This window comes from Trachypithecus francoisi, unplaced genomic scaffold (assembly GCF_009764315.1).
Source record: "Trachypithecus francoisi isolate TF-2019V2 unplaced genomic scaffold, Tfra_2.0 Lachesis_group4, whole genome shotgun sequence".
NCBI lineage: Eukaryota > Metazoa > Chordata > Mammalia > Primates > Cercopithecidae > Trachypithecus > Trachypithecus francoisi.
The window spans coordinates 100,494,259-100,520,907 of record NW_022681469.1 but is presented as its reverse complement, the minus strand read 5'-3'; the positions used below and the strand labels follow the sequence as shown (position 1 = coordinate 100,520,907).

At 41.9% G+C, this 26,649-nt stretch overlaps 1 protein-coding gene across 3 annotated transcripts in view; it reads right to left on the bottom strand.

Annotated features, from left to right (window-relative positions):
• CREB5 (cAMP responsive element binding protein 5) overlaps positions 1 to 26,649 on the bottom strand; it is a 420,888-nt gene that overhangs the window by 242,892 nt on the left and 151,347 nt on the right. For all 3 annotated transcript variants that reach the window (XM_033193432.1, XM_033193435.1, XM_033193433.1), the window contains one exon: positions 15,362 to 15,534. In XM_033193432.1, coding sequence (XP_033049323.1) covers positions 15,362 to 15,534 — 173 coding nt within the window. The remainder of the gene's footprint in view (positions 1 to 15,361; positions 15,535 to 26,649) is intronic.

Sequence of the window (26,649 nt, the reverse complement as noted above, 5' to 3'; positions counted from 1 at the left end):
CATTCTTTGCAAATTATAGGGCAGACAGCTTAATCAACAAGAAGTGTGTGCTTCAGAATCCAGCAAATACTACTGAGCAGAGCATTCAAGGCTAAAGAAAAAACTCCCTTGTTTGCCTCAAAGTGGATGTTTATGGCAGTGTAGGTTTGCAGCCCAGGTAAAATGCATCTCTACTAAGATCTTTCATAGAGGATAGTCACGGTGGATCTGTTTGATCTAGAGCAGGCCTCTTTATTCCCTTTCTGTACAAATGGAGAACCGAGAACTGGGGGCATTTCACCAAACAGGTCCCAACAGCAAGATAGCTGTTCTCCAGAGAGTAGTCTTGTTTTCATTCTTAGTTGGCTTTTTCTCTTAATGTATTTATCCCCCACATCTGTTACAGTTCAATAAAAGGAGAATGCAGTGATAGTTTTTCTTTTTTTTTTTTAAACCACGATTCCGTTGGCAAAGCAGATAGATCCATAATTACATGGAGACACATGTATTCGTTTTCTAGGGCTGCAGTCACAAATTACCACAAACTGGGTGGTTTAAAAGCCACAGAAACGTATTTTTTTTCCCAGTTCTGGAGGTTAGAAGTCTGAAATCAAGGTGTCAGCAGCAGGAGTTCTCAGGGCTCTGAAGGAAAGTTGCTCCATGCCCAGCTCCTGGCTTCTGGTGCTGGCTAGTGGTCCCTGGCGTTCCTTGGCTTACAGCTCCATCCCTCCAATATCTGCCTCTGCAGACACATGGTGCTCTCCCTGTGTGTCTCTGAGTCCCTGTGTCTCCACATGGCCTTCTTATAAGGACATCAATCATTGGATTTAGGACTCACCCAAATCCTTCACAATGTCATCTTAACCTGATTACAGACCCTATTTCCAAATCAGGTCCCATCCACAGGTGCCAGGGGTTAGGACTTCAACACATATTTTTGAGGGGACACAATTCAATTCATGACAACATACATGCAATAATTAAAGAGGGAAACCACGGGGCCTTGCCTGTGAGATGAGGACATACTGAGCCTGTGAAGGAGGAAGAAGTAAAGGACTGTCCCAGGGCCTGGGCACTAAGAAGCAGATCTCAGGAAGTCATCATTAGGTTCCATGAGGTATTCCCACTGGCAGAGTTCAGGCTTAACTGTGGCAGAGGTGAAATCGTGAAGAGAGAGGAAAAGATAATAGTGAAATCCTGGCGGACTAAACTGAAATGTGGAGTGGAGGTGTGCAGGTTGAAGGTAGAGGCTGTGCCGGGCACGGTGGCTCACCCCTGTAATCCCAGGACTTTGGGAGGCCGAGGCAGGCAGTTCACCTGAGGTTGGGAGTTCGAGACCGGCCTGACCAACATGGAGAAACCCCATCTCTACTAAAAATACAAAATTAGCCAGGCGTGATGGTGCATGCCTGTAATCCCAGTTACTCCAGAGGCTGAGGCAGAAGAATCACTTGAACCCAGGAGGCAGAGTTCGCATTGAGCCAAGATCGTGCCATTGCACTCCAGCCTGGACAACAAGAACAAAACTCTGTCTCAAAAACAAAAACCAAAATAAAAATAAAAATGAAGGTGGAGGCTGAAGCACAGGTGCTCTGCCCATGAATGCTGCCTCTCTGCTCCTCTTGGGGCTTAGTGCCATGGGCACCTCCTTGCAATCATGTGTGAGTGTACCCTGCCTAAAAGGGTAGATTGAAATGATACAACTTCCTTTGTTATTGTTGTTCTACCCTCTCCTGAGAAACTGAAATGGACAAATCCCCATGAAGTCTCTATGTTTCCCTTCTGATGATTTTCTTCCCCCGCATCCAATTGCTAAAAGTTCTTTCATGTTTTATTCTCTCTCCAGTCACCTTGGAAGCTACAGCTTGCCTGTCCAATCTCATCCACTTTCCATGATGATGATGGCATCACTGGTTCTCCCGGAAATTGATCTACAAGATGGTACCTGCTTAATCATAACCCAACAACTCATTTTTCCTCTTGTTTGTGGTACATAGAGAGAAAAGCATCTTCCAATTTTGTAGTTTTCAAACTATGTTCTTGCTGAAGAGCCCTTTGCTGTGGTGGTTGAAGGCATGCCTGGGAGATGGGGAGCCCTGCCCACCTGGCCAGTCTCCACACCCCTCATCCTTGGCAGCCCCTGGGCAGGCTCTGGTGGGCCCAAGTTAGTGGATTCGAGGTGCCCATATTTTAATAATTCATCTTTATGTTATGGCACCCAGATTTCACATTACAATGTTCTGGGATCTGCCTGCTATTAATTAATTAATTAATTTTTTAAAAAACCATCAGCTATCTTCCCCCCCCACCCCAAGAAACTTAAATAGTTTCCCAAAAATTGTCATATGTCAGCCTGTGTTCTGCCCTTTTCTTCCTTGGGGTCTGCCATCTAATTTTCCTCAAGCCTCTGATGGAATCTAGCTCTGTTTGGACGCTCCTCTAAAACTCACCACACGTCTAATTTCAGTGCAATTAACAAAATTTGCAAGCTCATTTCATTTCTTGACTGGAAATAAGGACTGAAAATTCAGTCAATCAGTAGAGAAGATAATGTATACTAGAAGAAAGATGAGACCCATCACCATAAAAACTGATATAACAGTTAGATTTTGGAAAACTCCCAGCTTTCCAGAGAAATCCATCATGGAATCATGAAGGATCAAATGCTTTTCATGGAAACACCTTGAAAACAAGCACTTCCTACCATAAGACTAAAAAGAAGTTGATGCAACAGGGTCTTTGATGTAAAAGTTAACAATGGAACTCATTAAGTACTGATACAAACAATACACTACTGAGACTTTGTAAAAATTCAGTTCCCCCTGAAGGTTAGCATTGAGAATGAACCAATTAAAGTTCTGTCTTTATTAAACTCCTTGCTGATAAAGCCCATTTCCCTTGGCCTTTCTCTACTCCTAAATTCCAAGAACAAATGAAAAATGAAAAAGCAGCAACTCTACACTCCCATGAAATTTTACCTTAGGACAGGCTTTAATACTACTGAGAAAGTGCTGGATTTCTGTTTCTTTTTTTTTTTTTTTTTTTTTTTTTTTTTTTTTTTTGAGACAGAGTCTGGCTCTGTCGCCCAGGCTGGAGTGCAGTGGCGCGATCTCGGCTCACTGCAAGCTCCGCCTCCCGGGTTCCCGCCATTCTTCCGCCTCAGCCTCCGAGTAGCTGGGACTACAGGCGCCTGCCACCGCGCCCGGCTATTTTTTTTTTTTTTTATTTTTTTTTTGTATTTTTAGTAGAGACGGGGTTTCACCGTGTTAGCCAGGAGGGTCTCGATCTCCTGACCTCGTGATCCACCCGCCTCGGCCTCCCAAAGTGCTGGGATTACAGGCTTGAGCCACCGCGCCCGGCCGATTTCTGTTTCTTTACAGCACTATTTTGTCATCTTTTATAAAAACCCAGACAGGAACGCTCCTTTGTAATATTTTCCCACTAAACAGTTTTTCTATATATAATATCCAGGACCACAAATCCCCGGAAATCACTGCAGTGCAACTTTCATTTACTTCTTATTCGTACAGGGGCATTCACCCAAAGAACCTTTTGTGCAAAGGGTAATAGCAAAAGAAGTATCTTTCCAATACCTAGAATGGGAGAGGAGGTTCTTCTTTCACCCCACCCTGGCACTACATCTGTGAGAAGGTGTGCACCAAGTCACCTGCATTCTTGACAGGCGGACAAGGCATTGATTACCCAGACATGGCACCTCCCTTACTTCTAGTGAGGTCACCCAGGTCTTCCTTGCCTGTCTTAATTTTATTTAATTTAGGAGAGCTAAATATTAAACATGAGGCCAAAGTACATAAGAAAGTGGCAGCCTTTTATTGCAAATATGCACACACTCTCTGGCGAGCTTCTCCGGTCCTCAGGTATGGGGCCAGGGAAGTCGCGCCGGCCTTTGCCGGCGGTGGACTTTTATGCATTGGTACTGGAAGGGGGAGGGCAGTGGGCAGGATAAGGGCGTGATAGGGGCGTCTCCGTAGGCATGGCCAGGTAAGTTTCGATCTCTTCGGATTGACGTCACCTGGAGCATGCTCGGTTGTCCTGCACTTTCCTGGGCGCGGGAAAGTTGGTGATGAAGAACCCGGAAGCAATCGGGACTGTGCCATCTTGTTCACCTTCCTCCATTTTGTCCCTTCTCCCTCACCCAAACATTGTCCTATCTAAAAATCACAGTTGGCTTTGCAATGCTTGACAGATTGGGTGCCTGTGGAGACAAAGCTAACATTCACTGTACTGTGGTGGGCCTGACACAGTAACTAGAGGCTGTTGGGTGTTTTCTTCTGATTCAGCCTTTTTTAGGAAGCTCTCAAGGGTCTGATTCAGCCACTTGAGCTACAAACAACCACTATGGGAGGAAGAGGTAAAGGGGAGGAGAGAGACACCCGCAATTGAGGGCGTGTGCTATTCTCTTTAAGCACCCACAGGCCTCTGCCTGTGACTGTGCTACAGGCCTTGGCAAGGAACCAACCAAGTCTACGGGAAAAATAACATCTGGAAGAATGTCTTGTCATATTCTTTTCTCTTTAGTGGCTTGGGGGGGCTTTTCACCAGGCACAGCTTCTGTTGTGAACACTGTGCTGGTTAAACATCCCCTGACCACACTTTCTGAGATCCCTAAAGAGGGTTGGAGGAATATTCAGGCACAGTTATTTCAAAATGATACAGCAAAGGAAAAAAGAAATAATACAAAATCTGGAATCTGGAGTTTGTGTGCAAGAAGGTTAAACACATTGGGAAAAAAAATTAAGTTCAAGTTGTCACTGTTCTGCCTCCTAAACAGCCTTGCTGCTTTTTGGCTGGGGGTTTCCTCATTCTTCTGCACTTTGTCTCTCAGACTATTTTGAACCTAGCCTCTAAATGAAGACCCATCTTGTTATTTATTTTTCTATTTTTAATTAGAGGAACACAGTGTCACGAAAAAAATTAACTTTCATCTCCAGACTTGAGAAAAGCCACAAATCCAGACCTCCAATCAGAAAAGCTTCCTGAGTGCCGGCACTCATTCATGCTGGTTTTGTATCTGATGCACTTTTCATTCAATTTGAAGCTCAATGGGTATGAAACCCAATGAAATGAACCAAGAGAAGGACGTCGTCCAAACATGTTGAAGCACTTGTGGGTGATTGGTTGGGACTTTGTGTTCTATGGCTCCTTTGAGAAGCCTCTGTCTCAGGCAGGCTGCAAACTGCCAACTCAACCAAGCAAATAATAATTATTCCTAATGGCAATAATAATTATGGAATGCAGTGACCCCAATATAAGGCTGGTTGTCTGTGGCTTCAGGTGGGGTAGCCAAAGTTTCACACACTCTTTTTACAAAAATCTCTGTCTCTGTCTGTCTGTCTGTCTCTCTCTTTCTCTCTCTCTCTCTCTCTCTCACACACACACACACACACACCAATTTGCCAAATGAGATTTCAACAAACTCACTCCTCTGATTCTCTGCAAAGTGCCTGACTACAGACCTGCATTAAATAAGTAGCAGCTATCTACTGTGTGCGTGTGTGTGTGTGTCTGTGTGTGTCTGTGTGTGGTGTGTGTATGTGGTGGGGGCGGGGGGATTGGGACAAATCTAGCAATTGACACCACATGCCCCCACCCCCCACACGCCTCATTTTCTTTTTAGTTAGAAGTCTTCAACTTTCTCCAATTCCAGACTTTTATTTCATCAGATTTTTAGTTGGGTGTACCTGGTCTGTAAAATTCCTCAGTCACCTCTAACAGTATGAAGCCTAGTTGGATTATTTTAAATTAATTCTTTCAATGCTTTATAAAGTCTGTGATTTGGAATATGCATCTATAGTTTGCCTTTTGTGTAGTTTTGGCATTTAAAATATACACTGACTCAACATGGGCCTTTGGAAGGAAGTGAGAATTAGACTGGTTTCATTGAGTTTGCAGATTCATCCAGTAGGCTTCCCTCCCACAACCCAAACAATACTGAAAAGGAATCAGCTACTACTTCATTTACCTTCTCTTTAATCTAGTACCTTACTGCTTATCTCTTTAAATATGCAATTTGAGCAAGACTCTTGAGAAAAATGAGATGAAGTGACATGCTAAGCAGAGATCCCTGAGAGTCTGTCAAATGCTTAGCCTCCTTCCCCGACAGATTCTAAGAATGTCATTGCTCATCTGACAAGTGTTCAATGGCTCAGTGATTTGGGGATGGGTATTTGCTCTTACAGGTTCCAGTTATCATTATGATTATTCATGTAGAAAATGTTAATGCGTTCCATAGACTAAAAATAATACATCGGAGGTCAGCTGTAAAGTGCTGTGTGTTTGGCTTGTGAATTACCATCGCTGGACTAAGATATGATGGGCATATGGTTATTCAGGAAGTCATTTCTAGCATTTCAAAGATGTTTGGGGCCATCTGTTCTCTGCAAAGGTCTGTGACCCTGCAAAAGCAAACCAAGCACATTCCATCATGTCGCTACCCAATGCTCACAAGGGTCCTATCATTTTACAGACTTTACTGGCCTAATCATCAGCCAGAATGCACTTTGCCAAAGGGGGGAAAACTATAAAACCCCAAATTCCTTTAAATGTGTCTGGTACCATTAAGAATGTTTATTACTCTGCAGGAACTTTTAGTTGATATTTGCCAAAAGCACAACATACCTGGCAAATGGATTACTAGACTACCTGCTAAATGTGAGTGTGTTTTGTAGAATTCTTCTTCAGCAGTCTAGGTCAGCCAAGTAGTGTTGTTGTAGGGTGTGAGCCATGATAAGGAAACACACTTGTTCCTAAGAGCTTGTTTCAGAATTATTGGGAATTTGAGCTAGGAAAAAGCATTTATTAGACAACCTAGTTTCATTCTTTCTTTTTATAAGATGGAAAAGTCAGGTCCCCAGCAAGGTAAAGAAGCCTGTTCAAAGTCTAGCTCATGCATGGTGCAGTCAGAGTCACCAGCCTTGGCTTTCTATCCCTAGAGCAATGGTGTTGCACTGCCTCATTGAAATAGGATTCCATCTATATATACCAGAATCTTAATATCAATGATTCCCTTTACATTCAAAATTCAAGATCAAATTGGATGTTTATGTGTTATACTGATTCAATCAGAGTAAAATGCTAATGGTATTTATGTAATCTTTAAATCTTCATTAGAAGGGATATAAAAGATGATTGTAGAGAAAATTTATCTGGTGAAACATAAACTAAAAATGCATAGGAAAGAACCTGTTGAATGAGCTATCTTTTGAATCTCAAAGTATCTGATTACATGAATATAGCATACATGCAAAAGGCATCATAGGTTATCTCCAAATTTCTAGATTAATGCTTCACTTTTAATTCAGAATCTATCAAACAGTTCAGACAAGTGTTATTTACATTTTGTGAGACATATAGTATTATAGAATATAAAAGCTCCAAATATCTGAAATGCCCACTGGAACACTGCCCTATTACTTGGACATGTTCAATCTTCAAAAAAGCCAAGTGTACTTCCAGTTCCAAAGGACCAGCTCTGAATTACCAGGTTCAATTCAAGCTTCTCCTAACATGCTCAGCTCACACAGGGCACTGCACATACTAATCATTTTCCCATGTTAATACTCTTTTTGATATTCTTCAATAAATGGTTATACTCAGTCATGGGACTCTCCCTAAACACCACAAGCCATGTGAACCTGCTAGGTTTTCATTCTTGCTTCTGGATTTGTAAACAGGAAATACTGAGCCACTCTTGATGTAGGAACTATGACAAGTGCAGAAAAGAGCAGTTAATTTTTGCAGTTTGCATTACGGGAGACTACATACTCTCATTCCCAAATATTCACTCACAAGGCATCTTATCCAAGGCTTACACAGAGGAAGACACTAACCAGTGATATGAGCTAAAGTTTTGTTTCAGATCTTCCACAAAATAATTCCCCAAATAATAATAATTCAAGAATATAAGACAGTGGACTGCATTTTGCCATAGAACTGTGTCTGGCAAAATCATCATCCAGATCTCTTATGTTGGATTGGACTTGTTTTACATGTTTACTATTTTCGGTGTTTGTGAGAATAAAAGAACAATTTCCTGATAAGATTACTTCAAGAGAGGAAGCTATACCTAGTCACGCACGCAGCAGTGAGTCCCCAGAGAAGTTACCTTATCAAGTAGTTTACAAAATTAAATTTGTTATGAAAATCACTAACATTTTAGTGCTGAAAAGAATTTTGAGAATTTTCTAATGATACCCACCCCCCTAATTTTACAGGTGATAAAACTTAAACCTGGGCAAGTTAAGTTTCTTGGGAACTATGGGATAGTGCATGGAGTAGGTGGTCTGGATTCGAGTTCTGGCTCTGGCCATTATCACTATGACCCGGAGCAAGTCACTTAATCTCTGAACCTGACTTTATTCAATGGCAAAATGGGTGTATTAATTCCCAGGTAACAGAATCATGCATGCTAAACTAGTAGAGATGTGCCTTGTAAACAGCACCTGACAAAGAGAAGAGGTTGCTATTATTCACCTAAGAGCTGAGCCTAGAAGTCAAGCCTCTCTGACGTCACATGTTAGGACCCCTCCCTTTTACTGCTGTGGGCTTCTCTTCCCAAACCCTATTCTGTTCTCACTCTCTGGGCTATGTGAACATATCTAGGAAGTCAGATAATCTAGAGCTTCTGCCAAACTTGGCTCCTGGAAGAAAACAAACCAAAAGAGAGAATAAATTTGAGACAGAAAAGAGGCAGTGAATGAGAATTTTGGAGCTGAGACTGACTCAATTAATTGGCTAACCCCTTTATATGTAGGTAAAGGAAACCAGGTCTGGGGAAGCTGAGTGCTTAGCCAAGGTGGCAAATCTTTTAAATGGCAGAGCCTGAATGTCTAAAACCCATGACCTCTGAACCCATGACAATGCTTTTCTTTGACTCCCCTCTGACCTGACATGGTTTTGCTCCAAGCAAGCTCTTGTCTTCCAGGCATGTCTTTTCAATATGCTGCACAAAAGAACAAATGTCTAGATTTATTGTAAGCACAGAAAGAATAATCCCAGGCTAGTTGCTGTAGAAGTAGTCCCTCATTTGTGCCTATCTTTTCCAAAAACAGGAGGGAAGAAATGCACACTGAGACACTTACATGGAAGCTTCAGAACCTCTGAGGGCCAGGTTCTGTGTAGGAGTTCCAGAAATGAAGTCTTCCTCCAAGAAAAGTTCACAGGCAAAGTCACCTGTCCCCTCAGGAAGTGGAACAAATCTGGAAGTTGAACTGCATTTGGGCAGGGAATAGTGGTCTTCCTGCAAGCTAAGAAGCCAAATATAGAGCAACCAAATGTTGGAAATAGGGCTGTCACTTCTCTGTGATGCTATGGTTTCCTTAAACATGAGGGGATGAAGTGTTTGTCACTCTAACCAGATAGACTGAGCATTAGCTAACTCCTGTGCATAGATGATTCTGCCAGTCTCAAGTACACTCATGGGTCTTCCATGGCACTGGTATCGCCATGGTCAAAAGCACATGGGGAAACATGTGCTTTTGAGTCCAATAGACTCATTCAAAACTCTGTTTATCTCCCTGGCTGGGTGACTTTGGACAAGTTACTTTTCTTCTTGGAGCACTAATATTGGGGTAAATAACAGCTACCTCTCTGAGCTATTGAAGAATTACAGGAAATAACATGCAAAGCTAGCTCAGTGCCTGGCACATAGTAGGTCCTGAATAAATATTATCTTCCTTTCTCTTCTTCAGTGTCAGTATCAAGGCCCTTTCTAACGAAGAGCTTGAGCCATCGAGGAACTACCTCTGATTTTCTCTCCCAAGTAGAGCAGGCTTACTGTGTTCCAGGTGGGAAGCTGGGACGACACCAAGACACAATGCTTGCCTGAAGAATCAGAGGCAAGAACCAGATTCAGAGACGAGAACTGGGGTTTTTCTGTCTCTTGGAATATCCAGCCATGTGCTCCCATGTTCTGGCTCTACCCCCTTCATCTGACCACAATACCATGTGGTGTTACAACTTTTGAATGTTAAGAAACATTATATTTCCTCAAGTATCAGTACTTAATGTTTCGTTCCACACATAAAACCCTGTGAGTGGAAGGCTGCCGGCCCCCTTGTCAAAGGTAATTTCTCAAGGCTCTGCATGGGATTTAACGGGAGCCATATGGTTAAGTCTGTCAACCCTCCCAGAAAGCATCCCCCGGAAGGGCCCTCATAAATGTTTTCGGGGCTGTGAAAGATCCAGCAACTTTCCAACAATAAAGCTATGTTCATAGCCGTGATACTTAGCAAAACACAAAGCAGGAAATAATGACTTCTGGTCTGCATTACTCAAAGGGGCTTCAAGTTGTCCTGGCTAAGGGCTGAGGACCAGTGACAAGCCGGGACCTGCTGCCCCGCTGCCTCCAGCAGGAAGGAGGCTGGCCTGAATGTCCCCAGCATTAGCCCATAGTAGACAGTGACAGTCTTAGTCATGCTCACTTTGGTTTGAGGAGCTTTAGAAAGCTCTTAAAAATGGATTCATACACATATGCATTGACAAGGCAAACACATTCTTAACCTGTAAGTTGCTTTGTTATTTAGATCTTCTTTAAGCCATGACCTTCAGTGATGGCATCATTTACTGATTTTTCTGCTGTTCTTTCCCCCAACCCCAGCAACGATGACACAAACCCCTCAAATCTATTAACATTCTCATATTGAGGGAACACTGGGCAGGAACATTAATTCACACAGCAAAGCCACGTGATTCGTAACATTGCTTCTGCCACCAACAAATTTTGAGATGTAATCAGCTTTTCTTTTTATTATTATTTTTCTTTGCTTGTTTGTTTTCCTTGGTTATGTCCACTGAACTACATCTAATATTCTGCATGACACATAGCATCTGGGATTGCAAAGAAAAGGGGATAAAGAGGCACAGAAAAGGTAAGAGGAGGTACAATTTATGGTAAGTCTTGGCACCTTTTTATCTTTACATAAAACAAGATTTTTTTCTGTGATATTTTATATAAATTTCTGGCTAAGTTTTATGTCTCTACTGCCTAGCTACAGCCCCATGCAAATAGGGTTTATAACCAAATGCCTAAGCTACGCATCATGTGGAAATATATGTTCCAGGATTAAAATTGGTGTAAAATCAGGGAGGATTTTTTCACATAAATGTCTTCATATATGCATTCTGTTGAACATATTTCTGAGTTTCCTGATACAGCTGGCCAATTCATTCTTTTCACCAGACTACTCCACATTTGTATATTCTGATGTTAGACATATTTGGCCAGTGCCCTACAAAGAAGTAAAGGGTAAGAAAAAAATGTGTAGAATATTTTGGAAGTGTCTCCCATAACCCATCAGAACTCTGTGTTGATATCTATTCTTGTAGAACTCCAAATTCCATATTATCTTCATTGCTCTCCTGAAGAATTACTGAGTGTAAATTATCTACTATCACTTATCCATAAAGAAGAATCAACTTAGTTAAGAAAGCTGGGATCTATTAAGATTACAGCCATCTACTCAACTGACTATTGACTCCTACAAAAATGTCTTAGATGATAAGAAACTGAGAGACAGAGAGAGTGTGTGAACTTCCAGTAGTGCTACCTACCCTTCCGCCATTTTCCCAGGCTTTGCTGACTTGAGCCTGAATTAATGAGCCTGTTGCATGATGCTAATAAAAATGACAGGAGGAGAGATACTGTTTGGATTCTGCCACATATTTGGTTCAAGGCTGAATCAATTTTATCTCTATTTAATACATGCTTGTTTTCTGTCTCACTTGTCTTCCCCACAGCCCATGGCTCACTCTTTTTTCCATCTGGGAAACTTATCTCTGAAAATGCTACCATCAGTCAGCCAAAGACACTCTTCCCGGCAGAGCGTCTGCCAGTTTGACTAAGCACAAGTAGTCACTAGTTTGGGGATGCCTCCCACACTCTCTATAGCTGTGTGTTTTTCTAGCCTGCCCAACCACACAAGAGCAATTTGAGATATTTATATTTACCTCTGGTTTCTATTGAGGTAATGGCACTACTTTCACAGAATTGAGCACAGGGCATGGTATGGATTGCTGTGGTATGGAATGGAAGTTGCACGTGTTGTTTGTCTACTTCCTTTTAACATTACTTCTTTGGATTTTTGCATTTGCACTCATTTTGGTCTGGTTTGGCTCAGTGCCTGTTCAAAAGCATGAAAATCAAATGCTTACAAAGATGCCTACCCTTGGTCCCCAAAGTCCTCCCTGATAACTGGCACTACTCCCGTTTCAAGTCCTTTATGTCGATAGCTCTCTCAATACATTCAAGCCTCTAAGCTTAAATTTTGCACTGTGAAAAGAGGGAGACAGAGAAGAGCGAGAACAGGGGGTTGCCTGCAGCAGCCAAGCACTGGTAGAAGGGAAGGGAAGATGGGGGAGCAGGAGCCAGGCGGCCCCCTCTCCCACACAGTCTCAGCCATGAACACACCCGCTGGCCGCAGCACAAGAGCACTGTGCGTGGGCACAGGTGGGTCCCAGCCTTTCTGGCTGGATGCAGCTTAAGCGCTGAGCCTGAATGAAGACTTTCATTGCTGTTTGCTGTTTTTCTTGGCCAGTAGCCATGGCAAACATTTGCAGGTGGCTTGGCCAGATTTTGACACTTAAATATTTGAGGTTGTGATAAAAATCAGAATATTACTACAATATGGTTCTGTGCAGCCTCAAAAAAATAAAATAAAGTAAAAAAAAAAAAAAGCTATCTGCAATTTCAAATGCTCATTTAAAGACACAGTCCCCAGAGGGAACTCATGTTTTCAAATAAGTACTCATTTCCTCTTTCCTGAGAGAAATAAAAGAGTCAACCATCCCCAAATGTTACCACCTAGAGTTTCATACTGAATCCACTGGTGAGATGGGTTGGGTTATTTCTTGCTGAGTCTCCAGGATCATCTGCGCAAGGTTTTGGATGGAGAAAAATGGAAATGACAAGATGTGTGGGTTTGAATCAACATGGCAAACACACCAGGGAGGAATCTGAATGAAAGAAATAGCCTCCCTCAGGCTTGGCAATGAGACAAAGTCCTAAAAGTGACAATTATCTCCTAGAACATACCAGGAACGACACACAACACCCCAGGCTGGAGAATAAATGGGAAGATGGAGTGTGTCCAAAAGGCGTCCATACCAGAGAAACACCCGCCTCCATCCAGGCATGGTGACACGGCCTACAAATGTCACCCAAATGTACAGTCCTGGGCCAGCTGCGTAAATTATTAACAGAGTCAGCACTCATCTTAAACTTTAGTGCTAGCCCTCAAAAGACTGTTTCATAAAGACCAGCTTTGTGCTAACAATGGCTGAATACTAAAGGCCTCCAAAAGGGTAGTTGGTGGGGGGTGGCAGGGAGAGGGAGGCAGGAGAACTCCAGGGGGGAAGGAATGCTGTAAAACCGCTAGTAAACTCTAGCACATTTTATGTTTTTTCCCCTTGAAAGAAAAATAAAATAATTATAATTAGCTGGCCTAACTGTGAATTGTCTGCTGAAAGCCAAGCCACTTGAGAGAAGTCCCTGGAGATTTAGATGCTGTCTTTAATGAATCCACCCCACTCTCTTAGCATACTATGGGTTCTTGATTTAGATAGCGGCAACATTTGCTCTCATGGTCATTTGAGAAGAAAAGAAATCTTTAGCAGAGATACTTACTAACCTAGCATTGACTCCTTTCAACAAAGCCAAGCATTCAAAGGGCCAGGTTAATATTCTGTTTCTTGAATAGAAAACCAAATGCACCCACAGCAAACTCACAAAATGGTCATTACCCATTACCCATTACTCTCATTTCTTAAGGTGGGTATTAATGTGTCACAGCTCATCCTGGTAAGTTGAAAATGTGAGACAAGGTGCCCCTTCTGGAAGATCCTAGGGAGGAATAAGCCAGTGTTCCCTGCGGGTCTGGAATTCTTAGAGCACCAAAAAACAAGAGGGAAAAGACCTACTGACAAATTGTGGAGCAGTTTCTAAGTTTGTAATTATCACATCCAATATTTGACTGAAAATTCAAACTGAATGTTGATGCACATACCAAACACAGCAAGTGCCCCTTCTCATTTTAAACAGAGAATTCTGGGAGCGTAGAGCCACCAGTTCTCAGCAGCCAGCAACAGAACTTTATCACAGTTCTTTGGCTTAAAGTTATTACCTTTTCTTCCGAAGAATGCATGTGCTCTTAAATCTTTGATTTCATCTTTACTCTTGTGAAGTTGGAAAGAACAGACACCATCCTCATTCCAGGGATAAGGAAGCTGGGCCAGAGATTCTGCGTTTCTGAGAAGCTCCCTGGAAATGTCCCCTCTGTGGATCCTCAGACCACACTTTGCATAGCAAGGGGCTAGAGCTAATACAGGATACCCAGAAGGGAGAGCTCTTTCCATCACATGACATGGAGTGTCTGGGGTTCAATGACAGCATCTTTCCACCAATTTTTCCTCAATGCCTCAGTATTGTCTATTTGCATAGATGAGAGAGAGGGGCCTGCTTTCTTTGTTTTGTCTACTCCGGGAATCAGCATGGACCAACGTAGAGGAAGGAGAGGGCTAATAAGGAGGCAGTAACAAGAAGAAGAAGCAGGGAAGAATAAGCAAAGGGCAGAGCGACTAAGGAAATACGGTAGTCCCCCTTATCCATGGTTTTGCTTTCTGCAGTTTCAGTTAATCATGGTCCAAAAATATTAAAAGGAAAATTCCAGAAATAAACAATTCACAAGTTTTAAACTGCTCACCATTCTGAGTAGCATGATGAAACTTCATGCCATCCCAAGCCATGCCCGCCAGGATGTGAATCATCTCCCTGTCCACCATGTCCAGGCTGTGGACACGCTCCACCCAGTAGTCACTTAATAGCTATCTCAGTTATCAGACGGAAAACACATATTATACACAGGGTTTGGTAGTATCTGCACTTTCAGGTATCCACTGGGCAGCTTGGAATTTATCTGTCACCGACAAGGAGGGATTGCTGCACACAGAAGATGAGGTGATGAGTGTGGCAGCTCCCAGGAAGGGAAGGGCACACTCTGTTGGAGACAAGGCTGAGCTGGTAGAACTTCCCTCCACCATGTTTGTTCTGTGCACTATACTCTGGTCTCCATAACAACCATGGGTTTTCCCACAGTCATCTTAAAGTTCACAAATCTTGTCTGAAGAAATGATGACACAGAATGACTTGCTCCCCACCCCACCCCTACCACCCAAAGTCCAGGATCAAAACAGCTTCTACCAAGCAGAGACTCCTCCCTTCTCCCTTCAAAAGCATCACTCTGCACTCTAGGCAATATCATGCCAGCCAGAAAAACCAACCAATCTGAGCACCAGAAACCAGGAGAAAGTCCAGAACATTTCCTGAGCTCCAGCCAGGACCCAGGGACAGCCGAGAAGGGCTCCTTACCCAATCTGGCGGTTGGTGGAAGGTGCCTGGGTGATGACGGAGCTGGACTGGGGCGACGGCATGGCTTGCTGAATCACAACGCTGGTGTCGTGGTTGGGCAGCCGAGCACTGCTAAGCTGGTGAGTTCCAGGCCCTGTCATGGCCCCACCAACTGCATTATGCATTGAGATATTCTGCCAAGAGAAGACACAGGGGAAAGGTCAGGAGGAGTCAATGTTTTTATTCTACTCTCAAGCTCTCAAAGGCCAAAACTGGGAATCTAGTCATGTCAAGTATATAGAGAGTTATGGCTTCCGGCAAGCCGTAGGCCCATTCATCTTGTTATAACATACAGCTACGAGGAGATGAAAAATAACTACTCACCCTTAGAGTAAAGCATGTGAGAAAATGCCTTAAAGTTTCCTTATCACTCTCCTGCCATCCTGATGTGAGGTTTGCATCAGAGACAGTTAGTGCCTGCCTTCTCTGACTGGGAGGATGAATATCAGATTTGAAAATGATTTTTGTGATAAGTGCATAATACTGTGATTTAGTGAATAGTCATTCTGCATCCTGCTTTGCATGACAAGCACACTGGTTTTTTCCATTTTTAGTCCTATAAGTGTGCCCAACCATATATATATATATATAATATATTTTTTTAATATAAAAATATATAAAATATATATTTTTTTACTGGACTAAAATATATAAAATATATATATATATATATATATATATATTTTTTTTTTTTTTTTTTAAAGAAAACGACTACCTTTCCAAATCATAATCTCAGGACTCAGGACACAAGCTCAGTAACCTGTGGAATGAGGTTGGATGACTGGAATACATGACAAGACATCTGAGATCCAATGATTAGAGCAAGAGTTACCACTTTCTGCTGTATTTTCATAAAATCCATCTCTCACAATGCATAGAGTAATGGAAACACAGAACAATAATCGAGCATCTAGTTACTTGTTCCCTGTCTTTTCCTCTGGAACATAGGATGTTTGCATTCACAGCTCTATCCCATGGTGCTTGGACCACACTAGGCATTCAGTAGATGTATATTAATAGCATGGATAAACCAGTGAAAGAACATGAGATGCCTGAGTCACTGACAGGACCTAATATCATGTATTTATTTCTGATGCCTTCAAACGAAGGCTTATTTGTTTAAAATTCAAAAGTAAGTAAAATATGTGAGAGAGCTCTTCATGGAAAAGAAAGTTACTGAGACAACCAGAGAAAATTCACACTGAGCAGAGAAGGCTGATCAACACATTGGGACCAAAAGGTCAGAAAGAAATTTAGAAACCAGTAAAGAAAGAGAAAGTGGCATAGTGCTTATGCCTGTAATGCCAGCACTTTGGGAGGCTGAGGCAGGAGGATCACTTGAGCCCAGGAGTTTGAGGCTGCAGTAAGCCAGGATTACACCTCTACACTCCACATTACAGCCTGAGGGACAGAGTCAGACTCTATCTCGAAAAAAGAAAAAAAAAAAGAAAAGAAAAGAAAAGAAAAGAAAGAAAAGAAAGAGAAAGAGAAAAAGAGAAAGAGAAAGTTCTTGGCCAAAAAAGTAATAGGTAAGGGCAATAAGTAAATCTCTACAAGTGGCAAGGTACAGCTCTTCAGCCTAGAAGGGTGGGGAAATTTAAGAGGTCTATTAGACAATAGGTTGAGGATGGGAGGGGAAAAATGGAGTGTCACTAGCAATTTACTAAAGAAAATATATATATATATCTGTCTGCGCTTTGGTGTTAGCAAAGAAAAAATAAATGTTACCCAAGAGAACTAGAAGTGGTCCTTTGAAGTTCTTCTGCAAAGAAAAGGATTTCCTGCACTACGTGTTAAACGATGGTGATAACATATACGGTATTTGGGGTGGCTGTGTCCATCACATTGCACCTTTCCCAGGTTTCTGATTTCTAAATCCTGACCACACAATTTGTCAGGAGTCCAGATGGAAACTGGGCACCTGGCTTAGACTATGAGCCTACTGTGTTGTCGTGGGACCCCAAAGGCAGGAACAGGCTTATATATACTCACAGTCCAAAGGCTTTTCTCTTATACACTGGAAAATTTTTCTGATGTGGGAAAATACTGTGATTGGGTAAAGTAAGATGAAAGGAAATGGCGATCTGCATTGGTGGCAGTGCAGGAACACACTGTAGTTCTTTTTATAGGATCTAGAGATTTAGAGAATTGGACTAAAAATGATAATGAAAATAAAGAAAATTGTGTTATTTCTTTTGAAAGTGAACCTTGACAAACGTATTTCCCTGGGTCTTAATGAGGTCAGAAACTATAGGTATTATTTTGTCCATTGTTTAAGTTCAAAGACACTTAAAATTTTTCATCTAGCTCACAGTCACCTACTCTATCAATAATAGATTCAAGGCACAGAACCATTTTTGACTCTCCTTTTAGAATTATTGATGCTGTACAATTTAATTTTTAAGATCACAGTCTTTAAATTCACAAAGAAAATTATAAAACATATGGACTCTCCTTGAATTATCCTGGATGCTTCTTTTCCATCACCCTCTTTGGCAGTTTCCAAGTTCTACAAATTTAACTAAGTGTCCCTCATCTCTTCCAATCTTTCCATCCATCCTTCCACCAACCTATAACCAACTGCCATCATCTTCTATCCTTGTCTAGACAATGGTCTCCTTCATGTGCTCTGGCTTCTCTTCCTCCTTTTTCCCCTACTAGAGCCACTGTGATCTTTTCAAAACGCAAAAGTCATCACATCACACACGGCGTATGTGAGGTTCCCCTCCAACCCACTCCCCAGAACATACACCCTAAGCCATCAGTTTGGAAGTCACTGGCAGCACTCCTTGTATGTCTCCAAAGCCCGTGTAGGACTCTTTCTACCTCCCAGCTCAGCTCACTCCACCTCCACTCTTGCTCTCTGTGATTCATTCCACATTCTAATTTCCTAACCTCGTACTAACCATACTGCGCTCCAGCATCGGGCCTTGTATGCTGCTTTCTAACGCCAATGCCCTTGCCCTGCCTATATCTTCAGACCTTAGAATCAATCATCATGTAGGCAAGCCTTTCCTGCCCACACCCACCCAAGTGATGGGCACCATCTCCTTTTCCTTTACAATACAATGGTTTACAATTGTTCTTGATTGTTTGATTAATAGCTGTTTCTCCCCTAGACTGTAAGTCCAATGAGAGAAGAAACTAAATCTGATTTTACTCCCCATTATGTCTCCATTGCCTAGCTTTGTGCCTGACATATCAGAGTGTTCAATAACTATTGAGTGAATGGGTGAACTATAACATTCCTAGAATATTCCATATGATGAAACATTACCTGTTTGTTCCCTGGTCAATTTTCGAGAGTGCTAATGTCCTGTCTCTTCACCTTGCAATATACAAGTATGCAATAATGCAGTTTTAGATATTAAGGTATTGTTAAATTATAGTTCAGTTGTGGGCTGAGAAAATAGAGAGGATCAGGATTAAGAAGAAAGCCACAAGCCTCGTATATATAATAAAAAGTAAAACCTTTTTAAAAATATTAAAGGGGCCATTGAAGGAAGATGCTGAGAGTTGAGCTTCCAATCTTTGAGCACTTTGGCTCAAATGATGGACACAACCACCATTCCTTACATCTACCACGGAAAAAGACAAAGAAAACTGGCTTATGCTGCAGCACAAAGAATAGGTTTAATTTCTTCAGAGTAAAGCATGTTAAATAAGAGAAAGAAGTAATCCCCTCTCCCCAAAATAGCTTAAGAATCTTCTCTGAGAATCACCAAAAGGAATACTAATCACTATCTAGGAATATGTCCAACATTCTCCATCATCAACACTTTAAAGGCATCTCTTCATCTCTGTGATCTCTACAGAAATGGAAAAGGCTCCTGAAAGACATATTCTAGCTCTTCTGTAATCTCTTCTTTACCCAACACATAAAATCTGCAAATTCTCCAGTCTTCTCCCAGATCCAGAGAGTAATTTCAAAACATTTTGGAAAAATAAACAACCCAGCAAAAGCATTATCATTTCACACTAAGAGAAGGCAATTTTTTTTCTTTAAGCATTACACAGTAACTCAAACACGAAATTACTTCCTGAGTTCACATTGTCCCAATTATGGGTTCAAAACCTGTCTTCATTGATAAAAAAAAAAAAATTGCATTTTACCTCCAGATAAATTAAATCTCCAATTTCAAAAACACAAAGAGTGACTCTATCTTGCTGAGTTATTTCTGATAGTACAGGTGGGTAGATGTGAAGCTGGTGAAACAATGTCACCAAACTAATGGATGGATGTCAGTATGCAGGGAAGGACCAGAGGTGTTCCTTGAAGCTGTCCTTGGCCTTTTCTTGTTCAACATTTTTTTATCAACAGTTTGGATGAAGAGGTAAAAATCATGCTTGTCAAATCTGCAGTTGACACAAAGCTGGGAGGCATAGCTAATGTTCTGGATAGGATAATCAGGTTTTACTTGAGCCAACTGTGTGATCTGGCCTCCAAAAATGCTAACATAAATCTAGGTTGCTTTACGAGAAGTGAAACATCCAGATCTAGAGAAGTAATTATTCCACTGTAGAGTACATTGGATTGACCACATTTGGCCACCACATTTTAAGGGGAAAATTGACAAATTAGTGTGAATGAAGGCATCCAAAATGTATCACAGGAAGAGCAGTAGAAGAATCAGAGAATATTTAGTCTGAAGAGGAGACTTAAAGGGTCATGCTAACTGCTTTAAAATATTTGCAAGATTAGACATAGTCTGTGTTGCTCCAGATGGCATAATTTCTTTTCTTTTCTTGTTTTTTTTTTTGTTTGTTTGTTTGTTTTGTTTGTTTGTTTCTTTCAGATGGAGTCTCCCTCTGTCACCCAGGCTGGAGTGCAATGACGCGGTCTCAGCTCACTGCAATCTCTGTCTCCTGGGTTCGAGCAATTCTCCTGCCTCAGCCTCCTGACTAGCTGGGACTACAGGCACGTGCCACCGCACCTGGCTAATTTTTGTATTTTTAGTAGAGATGGGGTTTCACTGTGTTGGCCAAACTGGTCTTGAACTCCTGACCTTTTGATCCACCCACCTCCCAAAGTGCTAGGATTACAGGTGTGAGCCATGGCGCCCAGCCAGAGGGCATAACTTCAAAAATGTAATAATGATGATAAAAGTCAATAATAATTACACTTTGAGTACCTATGTTGAAGCAGGCACGATGGTAGATGCTTTATAAACTGCATCTTTAGCCTTCACAATGACCCTTAAGAGGTAGGCATTACTATCCTTATTTTAAGATGAGAAAAAGAGTAAACTCCTCACCAACACCAATACCATACCACTCACCTCTGGCCACCCTCACTCTTAATGAGGTGATACTTTCAAGGTACAGATATGACCTTCTGTCAGAACAAATTTACCAATATGTAGAGATATCCAAAGACACAACAAGCTGCCTGTAACATACTGAACTTCCTGGCACTAGAGTTAAGCCAAGATGAGTGGCCATTTGTCAGCTATGTCACCAAAAGTATTCCTGCCTCAGAAAGGAGATGGCACCAGATGACCTCCAAGGTCTCTTTTATTGCTAAGATTCTCTCATTTATGATACATGGTTCATGCTTTGGCTCAAATGTTTCCAAATGATTAGTAATGTGTAATAGTGTTGAAAATATACAGGCTTGGGAGTTAAGAGGTCTATTCTAGTCTAGTTTGTCTACCGTTCTTTGTAGTCATGTAACCTGGATGAATCATTCAACCTCGCTGGGCTCAGTAGCCTCATCATTAAAGGAGGGGGCTGGACCACATGGTCTTCATGATCTTTTTCAGCTCTGATACTCCACAAGTCTCTTCCTATGTTATATTTTATGAAACACTAAATATCCAAACAGACTTTTAGACTCTGATTCATGGACCTACAAACGTTGATTTTTCTCCATAACCATAAGCTTTTGTAGAAGTGAGCCTTCCAAAAATTATAGCTTTCTGCCAAACCCCAAGGGATCATGATTCAAGAAACAGATCTAACAAAAAGTACAATCTCTCAACCACCAAAGATGAAAGCTCCACTTTAAACAAACGATCTTCACCGAAATTTCTCCCTCTTTGATTCACATTTCTCAGCATGTCCTTTGACTTCTTCCTTTCCTCAAGTATTTTGGGATGCTTTGCTCTCCATTCATTATTGTTCTGAGACATAAAGGGTGTGAATGAAATGAGAAGCAGGGGAATAATGAGTCTTGATTGCATACTCCTGAGCTTGAGGTAGAGTGGTAATTGTCTTTCTGCATGCATGGGCTTGGTATACAAAATGCAAAAAAAAACAATCTGATGCACATAAGTATACATCCATGTTCTTAAAAATAACTATAATTTTAGGGTGTGGTAATGAAGGATGAAGGGAATGGACCACAATTGAAAGTGAAGGTTGGAGCATATAGGCAAAATGATGTTGATTCCTGTAAGGTCTCAAAATGTTATCTGCAAATCTATATTCCATCCAACTGCCACTGTGGGGAGACTTTATGGGATTTTCCATAAAGAGCCAGGGTCATCTTAACTCACATTTACGAGTTGTGCAATCTTAGAGTTGTCTGCATCTTAATGATGCCTGGGCAGTTATGAAGACTTTCAGAAGTTCCCAGATGTAAACATCCCTGAACTGCATCCAAAAGATATGCAAGACATTCACAGAATAATGAAGGTTCTAACCCTCTGGAAGCTACTAGGCTTTCTGGAGGTATAGAAAGGATGTTAGAGAGTCCTGATTCCCACGTTTGGTGCTCTCAGGAGCTATCTATCAGGACAGGTATTTTTTGGATCTTACTAAGAGGACAGGCTGCCCCATGACCAAGGGGATAGTGAGGTATCAGAGGAGACATGGAGTAGAGGAGGGCACCAGGGACCATGCAGACCACCTCTCCCTCCTAGCATTCTGTGCAGCACAGTCACACAGGGCAAGGTGGACAACACAAGGTAAGAAAGCATCTCAGGTCATCTCTTCAGAAGGGAGAGGAGAGCACAGGGGGCTATGAAAACTCTAGCCTTGATATACACATTTACATTCTGCTTTTTAACTAAGAAAATTAGCCAGGCATGGTGGCAGACACCTGTGGTCCCAGCGACTTGAGAGGCTGAGGCAGGAAGATCACTTGAGCCCAGGAGGTTGAGGCTGCAGTGAGCCATGATTACACCACTGCATTCCAGCCTGGGGGACAGAGTGAGACCCTGTCTCGAAGTTAATTCATTCATTCATTTTGCTTTTTCAGTTTGCTATTTAACTCTGACAAATTCCAAGAGGTACCATAGTATAAAAGAAAAACATAAGCACTAGAATGGACCAGACCTAGGACCAAGTTTGCATCAGCTCCGTCGTGTCTGGGGCACATCATTGAAGTCCTCTGAGCCATACCTTTCTCATCTTTAAAATGGAGATAATCATCTAAAGGACAGGATTAGCATCAGAATCATGTGAGATGACGGATGTCCCAGCACAGTGTCTGAAAACAAAAATATACTTCTTTCCTTTCAGTAAAGTCCAGAACATGAGGCACAGAGACAAAACGTACAGTCTGGTGGCTGCTCCCCATGACTGATATTAGTATTAGTAATATTAATAATGGCTAACACTGATACAGCATTATTGTGTGTCAGAAAACTCATTTAACCCTTATCATCAGTCTAGAAGGTAAGTATATGGTTACTACACAGTTGAGGACATTGACGCAAAGAGGTTAAGTGACTTGTTCAAAATCACACAGCCAATAAGTGGAAAAGCTCAGCTCTAGGCAGTCTGGCTTCAGACCTCTTAACCAGGCACATCACCACTAAGTCCTGCTGCTTCTAAAGTCTTGTTGTACAAATATTTTTTGTAGAAAGTGACTTGGCAAAAACTAAGGTATGCCTGCTATTCTTACAATGGGCGCTATAAATGAGTGATTAATTAATATTGGTATGTGGTCTGAGAAATACACAACAGTATATCTGGCGTACCACTAATGGATCAATGGCATCACCACCACCTTCACAGCTGGAAAAGCTTGGATATACACCATGAATTCATTTCAAAATGTCTGATGAGTGTCCCTTATCTAAAAGTCATGCTGCATGCATAGGCAGCACCCCTTTGACTTGAGGGAAGACATCACAGTAGGTAGAGAGGCAGCTTGCACACTGATGTAATCATCAGTGGCTTTAGCCCCCTCACCCATTGCCAGAAGCAGACGGCCCCCATAAGGGAGTTTCTAGACTTGAGGCTGTCAGCTCCTGAGCAGCAAGATCTGCCCAGCTTGCTGAGGCTCCCCTCCAATCCCCAGAACTCTGTCATTCTTTCTAATACCGGGTTTGAGGCAATGGAGCCCTGAACCATCCCTGTGAGCATTTGATAGCTATTCATTTAATCCTGTAGTCAAATACTCAAGACAACAAATACCTTCTCAGGTGCCACCCTTGACTGTGAGAAACAGTTTCCAAGTGTCTCTCAAAGAAAGATTCTGCCCCTTCCTAGTCAGTTTCTTAACGCCTTGGACTGTCCATATTTCTGTTCTCATCTCCCACATTACTGTCTTGGTTGTCTTTGCTAAATATAATCATATGGGTTAAAAGGAGAGAAATAGCTGTACTTTATTCAGGTTCCTGGAATCAAGATTGAACAAATTTCTTTGATTGATGTATCCACCAAAATCCTGGACGTCAGAAACTAGTCTCATGCCATTAAAAATCACGTAACTGGCCTGGCTGGTGGCTCACGACTGTAATCCCAGCACTTTGGGAGGCCGAGGCAGGTGGATCACCTGAAGTTAAGAGTTCAAGACCAGCCTGGCCAACATGGTGAAATCCCATCTCTACTAAAAAAACACAAAAATTAGCTGGGCAGGGTGGTGGATGCCTGTAATCCCAGCTACTTGAGATGCTAAGGCAGGGAGAATTGCTTGAACCTGGGAGGCACAGGTTGCGATGAGCCAAGATCACACCACTGCGCTCCAGCCTGGGCAACACAGTGAGACTCCATCTCGAAAAATAAAAATGACATAACTGTTTACTGTTCTTGGAGCAGAAAACATGCTGTGTTCACCTGAAAATAACCAGTGCCTGCCTCCATGCTGTGTGCTTGGTAGATAGCAATGGATTCAATTATTTTGCAAATAAATGAATGATATGTGATATTTAGCAAGCTTATAGCACCTCTGTACTTCAGTTTTCTCAGTTGTTAAATAGAGACAACCCTATCTGATAAGGTTTTTGTAAATATTAAATCAGGTCATATAAGCATAGCATTTAATGCAATGTTGGACAATTAACTGTCCAATAAATGTTAGCAGTTATTATTCTAATTATCACTATTCTCATCATCATTACTATCACTGCTAATACCAGATAGTATCAGCTAACTATTCCTTGGTCCTCCACCTTATCCCACATACACTTCTTTCAAAGCCCTTAGAACACACTGGTGTATGTATTATGTTTAAAGTCAGTCTTCCTTCTAGCTATGAACACTTTGATGATGGGGACAGGTTCTGATTTCCTATCATTGTCCTCAGGGCCTAATACAATGCCCATCACATAGATGTTTGCTGAGTGAGTATACAGAACAGTACAATGAGTGCTGTGGAACAAGAGAAAATAAAAAGTCAGCCCTCTCCTTACTAGAGTGAGCCTCCAGCTTAGAAGGAATATGAAAAGTAGGGAAGAGAAGGGATGAAAAACACATGAATCTGAAAAATACCTTCACACACAAACACACACACTATGGAAGCAGAGAAAGATGTGTCACCGAGAGCCAATTATTCCATGTTCTGAAGGGCAAGAGGCTGGTCAGCAGGTCTGTGTTTTCATCTAAACTCCAACACTAAACACATGATCCTGCTGAACTTCTCCAGTCTGTCGATTTTGTCTTCATGATTCCCACATCCACCTTGCCTTTTCTTGACCATCCCACTAGCTTTAGATGTCTGTCACCTCCTGTCCTGATCATACAATTGCTTCCTACTGATATAGGAGCCTGGTTCCTGGCTTCCAATCCTTTTAGTCCCTCCCCAAACACTCCAGACCCTGTTCTCCAATTAATTGATGTAATTCAGCACTTTCCTAATGCTACTCTCCAGCTCTGAAACCAGCTATAGCTCCCCATTACCATCAGTAAAAACCCACACTTCAAGACTCTATATTTCCAGCCTCATCTCCTACCACTATCCCCTGTGCAAACCCTAAACTCCAGCCACACTGGTCTATTCATTACGCAACTAGTGACTTCAAATTTTTACCTTCATACCTTTGCCTGTACATGCCCCAGACCTAGAATTTCCTTTCCTTCTCTCTGCCTAGCTAAATCCTGTCCTCTAAGCAATAAATGTGTTGATTGATCAATGACATTTTCTCAAGTACAAAATGAGGATCGTGTACCCTTGCTTCCTTTGACCTACAAAGTAAAGATATAGCAATAGTCTGAAAAGAGCTTTAGTAACATACATATTATCTTACAACCCTGCGCTTCTCCGCTCTGACATCCTTGTTCTTAGAATGATTCCCTTTCTCTCCCCTTTTCCGGTTCATCTTAAGCGTCACCTCCCTTACTAAAGGTATTCCACCTGTTATCTTCTACTTCAGCAGCCCAATCCTTTCACCTATGGCATGTTTCGTAGTGTGCAATTGTCATTACTACTATTTCCAGTTCACTGTACAATAAATTCCAGGAAGAAAGGAACACAGCCTCTCTTGTTTTCTCTTCTATTGCTAGCACCTAGCTCAGTGCCTGGCACAGAACTATATAAATTACCATTGGTTGGATAGATAAATGAACTGTGATTTTTGAGGTGTTGAAATGTGACTAAAGAGCAACTGATAGACAATTTCCTCTTGTCTAAGTCAGGAACATGGTCATCTTAAGCCTGTGATCCTAATATAAAAAGATAACATTGGCCGGGTGTGGTGGCTTACGCCTATAATCCCAGCTCTTTGGGAGGCTGAGGCAGGCGGATTGCCTGAGCTCAGGAGTTTGTGACCAGCCTGGGCAACATGGTGAAACCCTGTCTCTACTAAAATACAAAAAATTAGCTGGGTATGGTGGCACATGCCTGTAATCCCAGCTACTCAGGAGGCTGAGGCAGGAGAATCGCTTGAACCTGCGAGGTGGAGGTTGCAGTGAGCTGAGATCATGCCACTGCACCCCAGTCTGGCTGACAGAGTGAGACTCTATCTCAAAAAAAAAAAAAAAATTTGCTGATTTGAGTTATCCTAAGTCATATCAACACGCAGAGGCCAGAGGCCAGCAAGCAGCTTAACAGTCTCCCCAATTTACCATGTGTCTGGTCAACC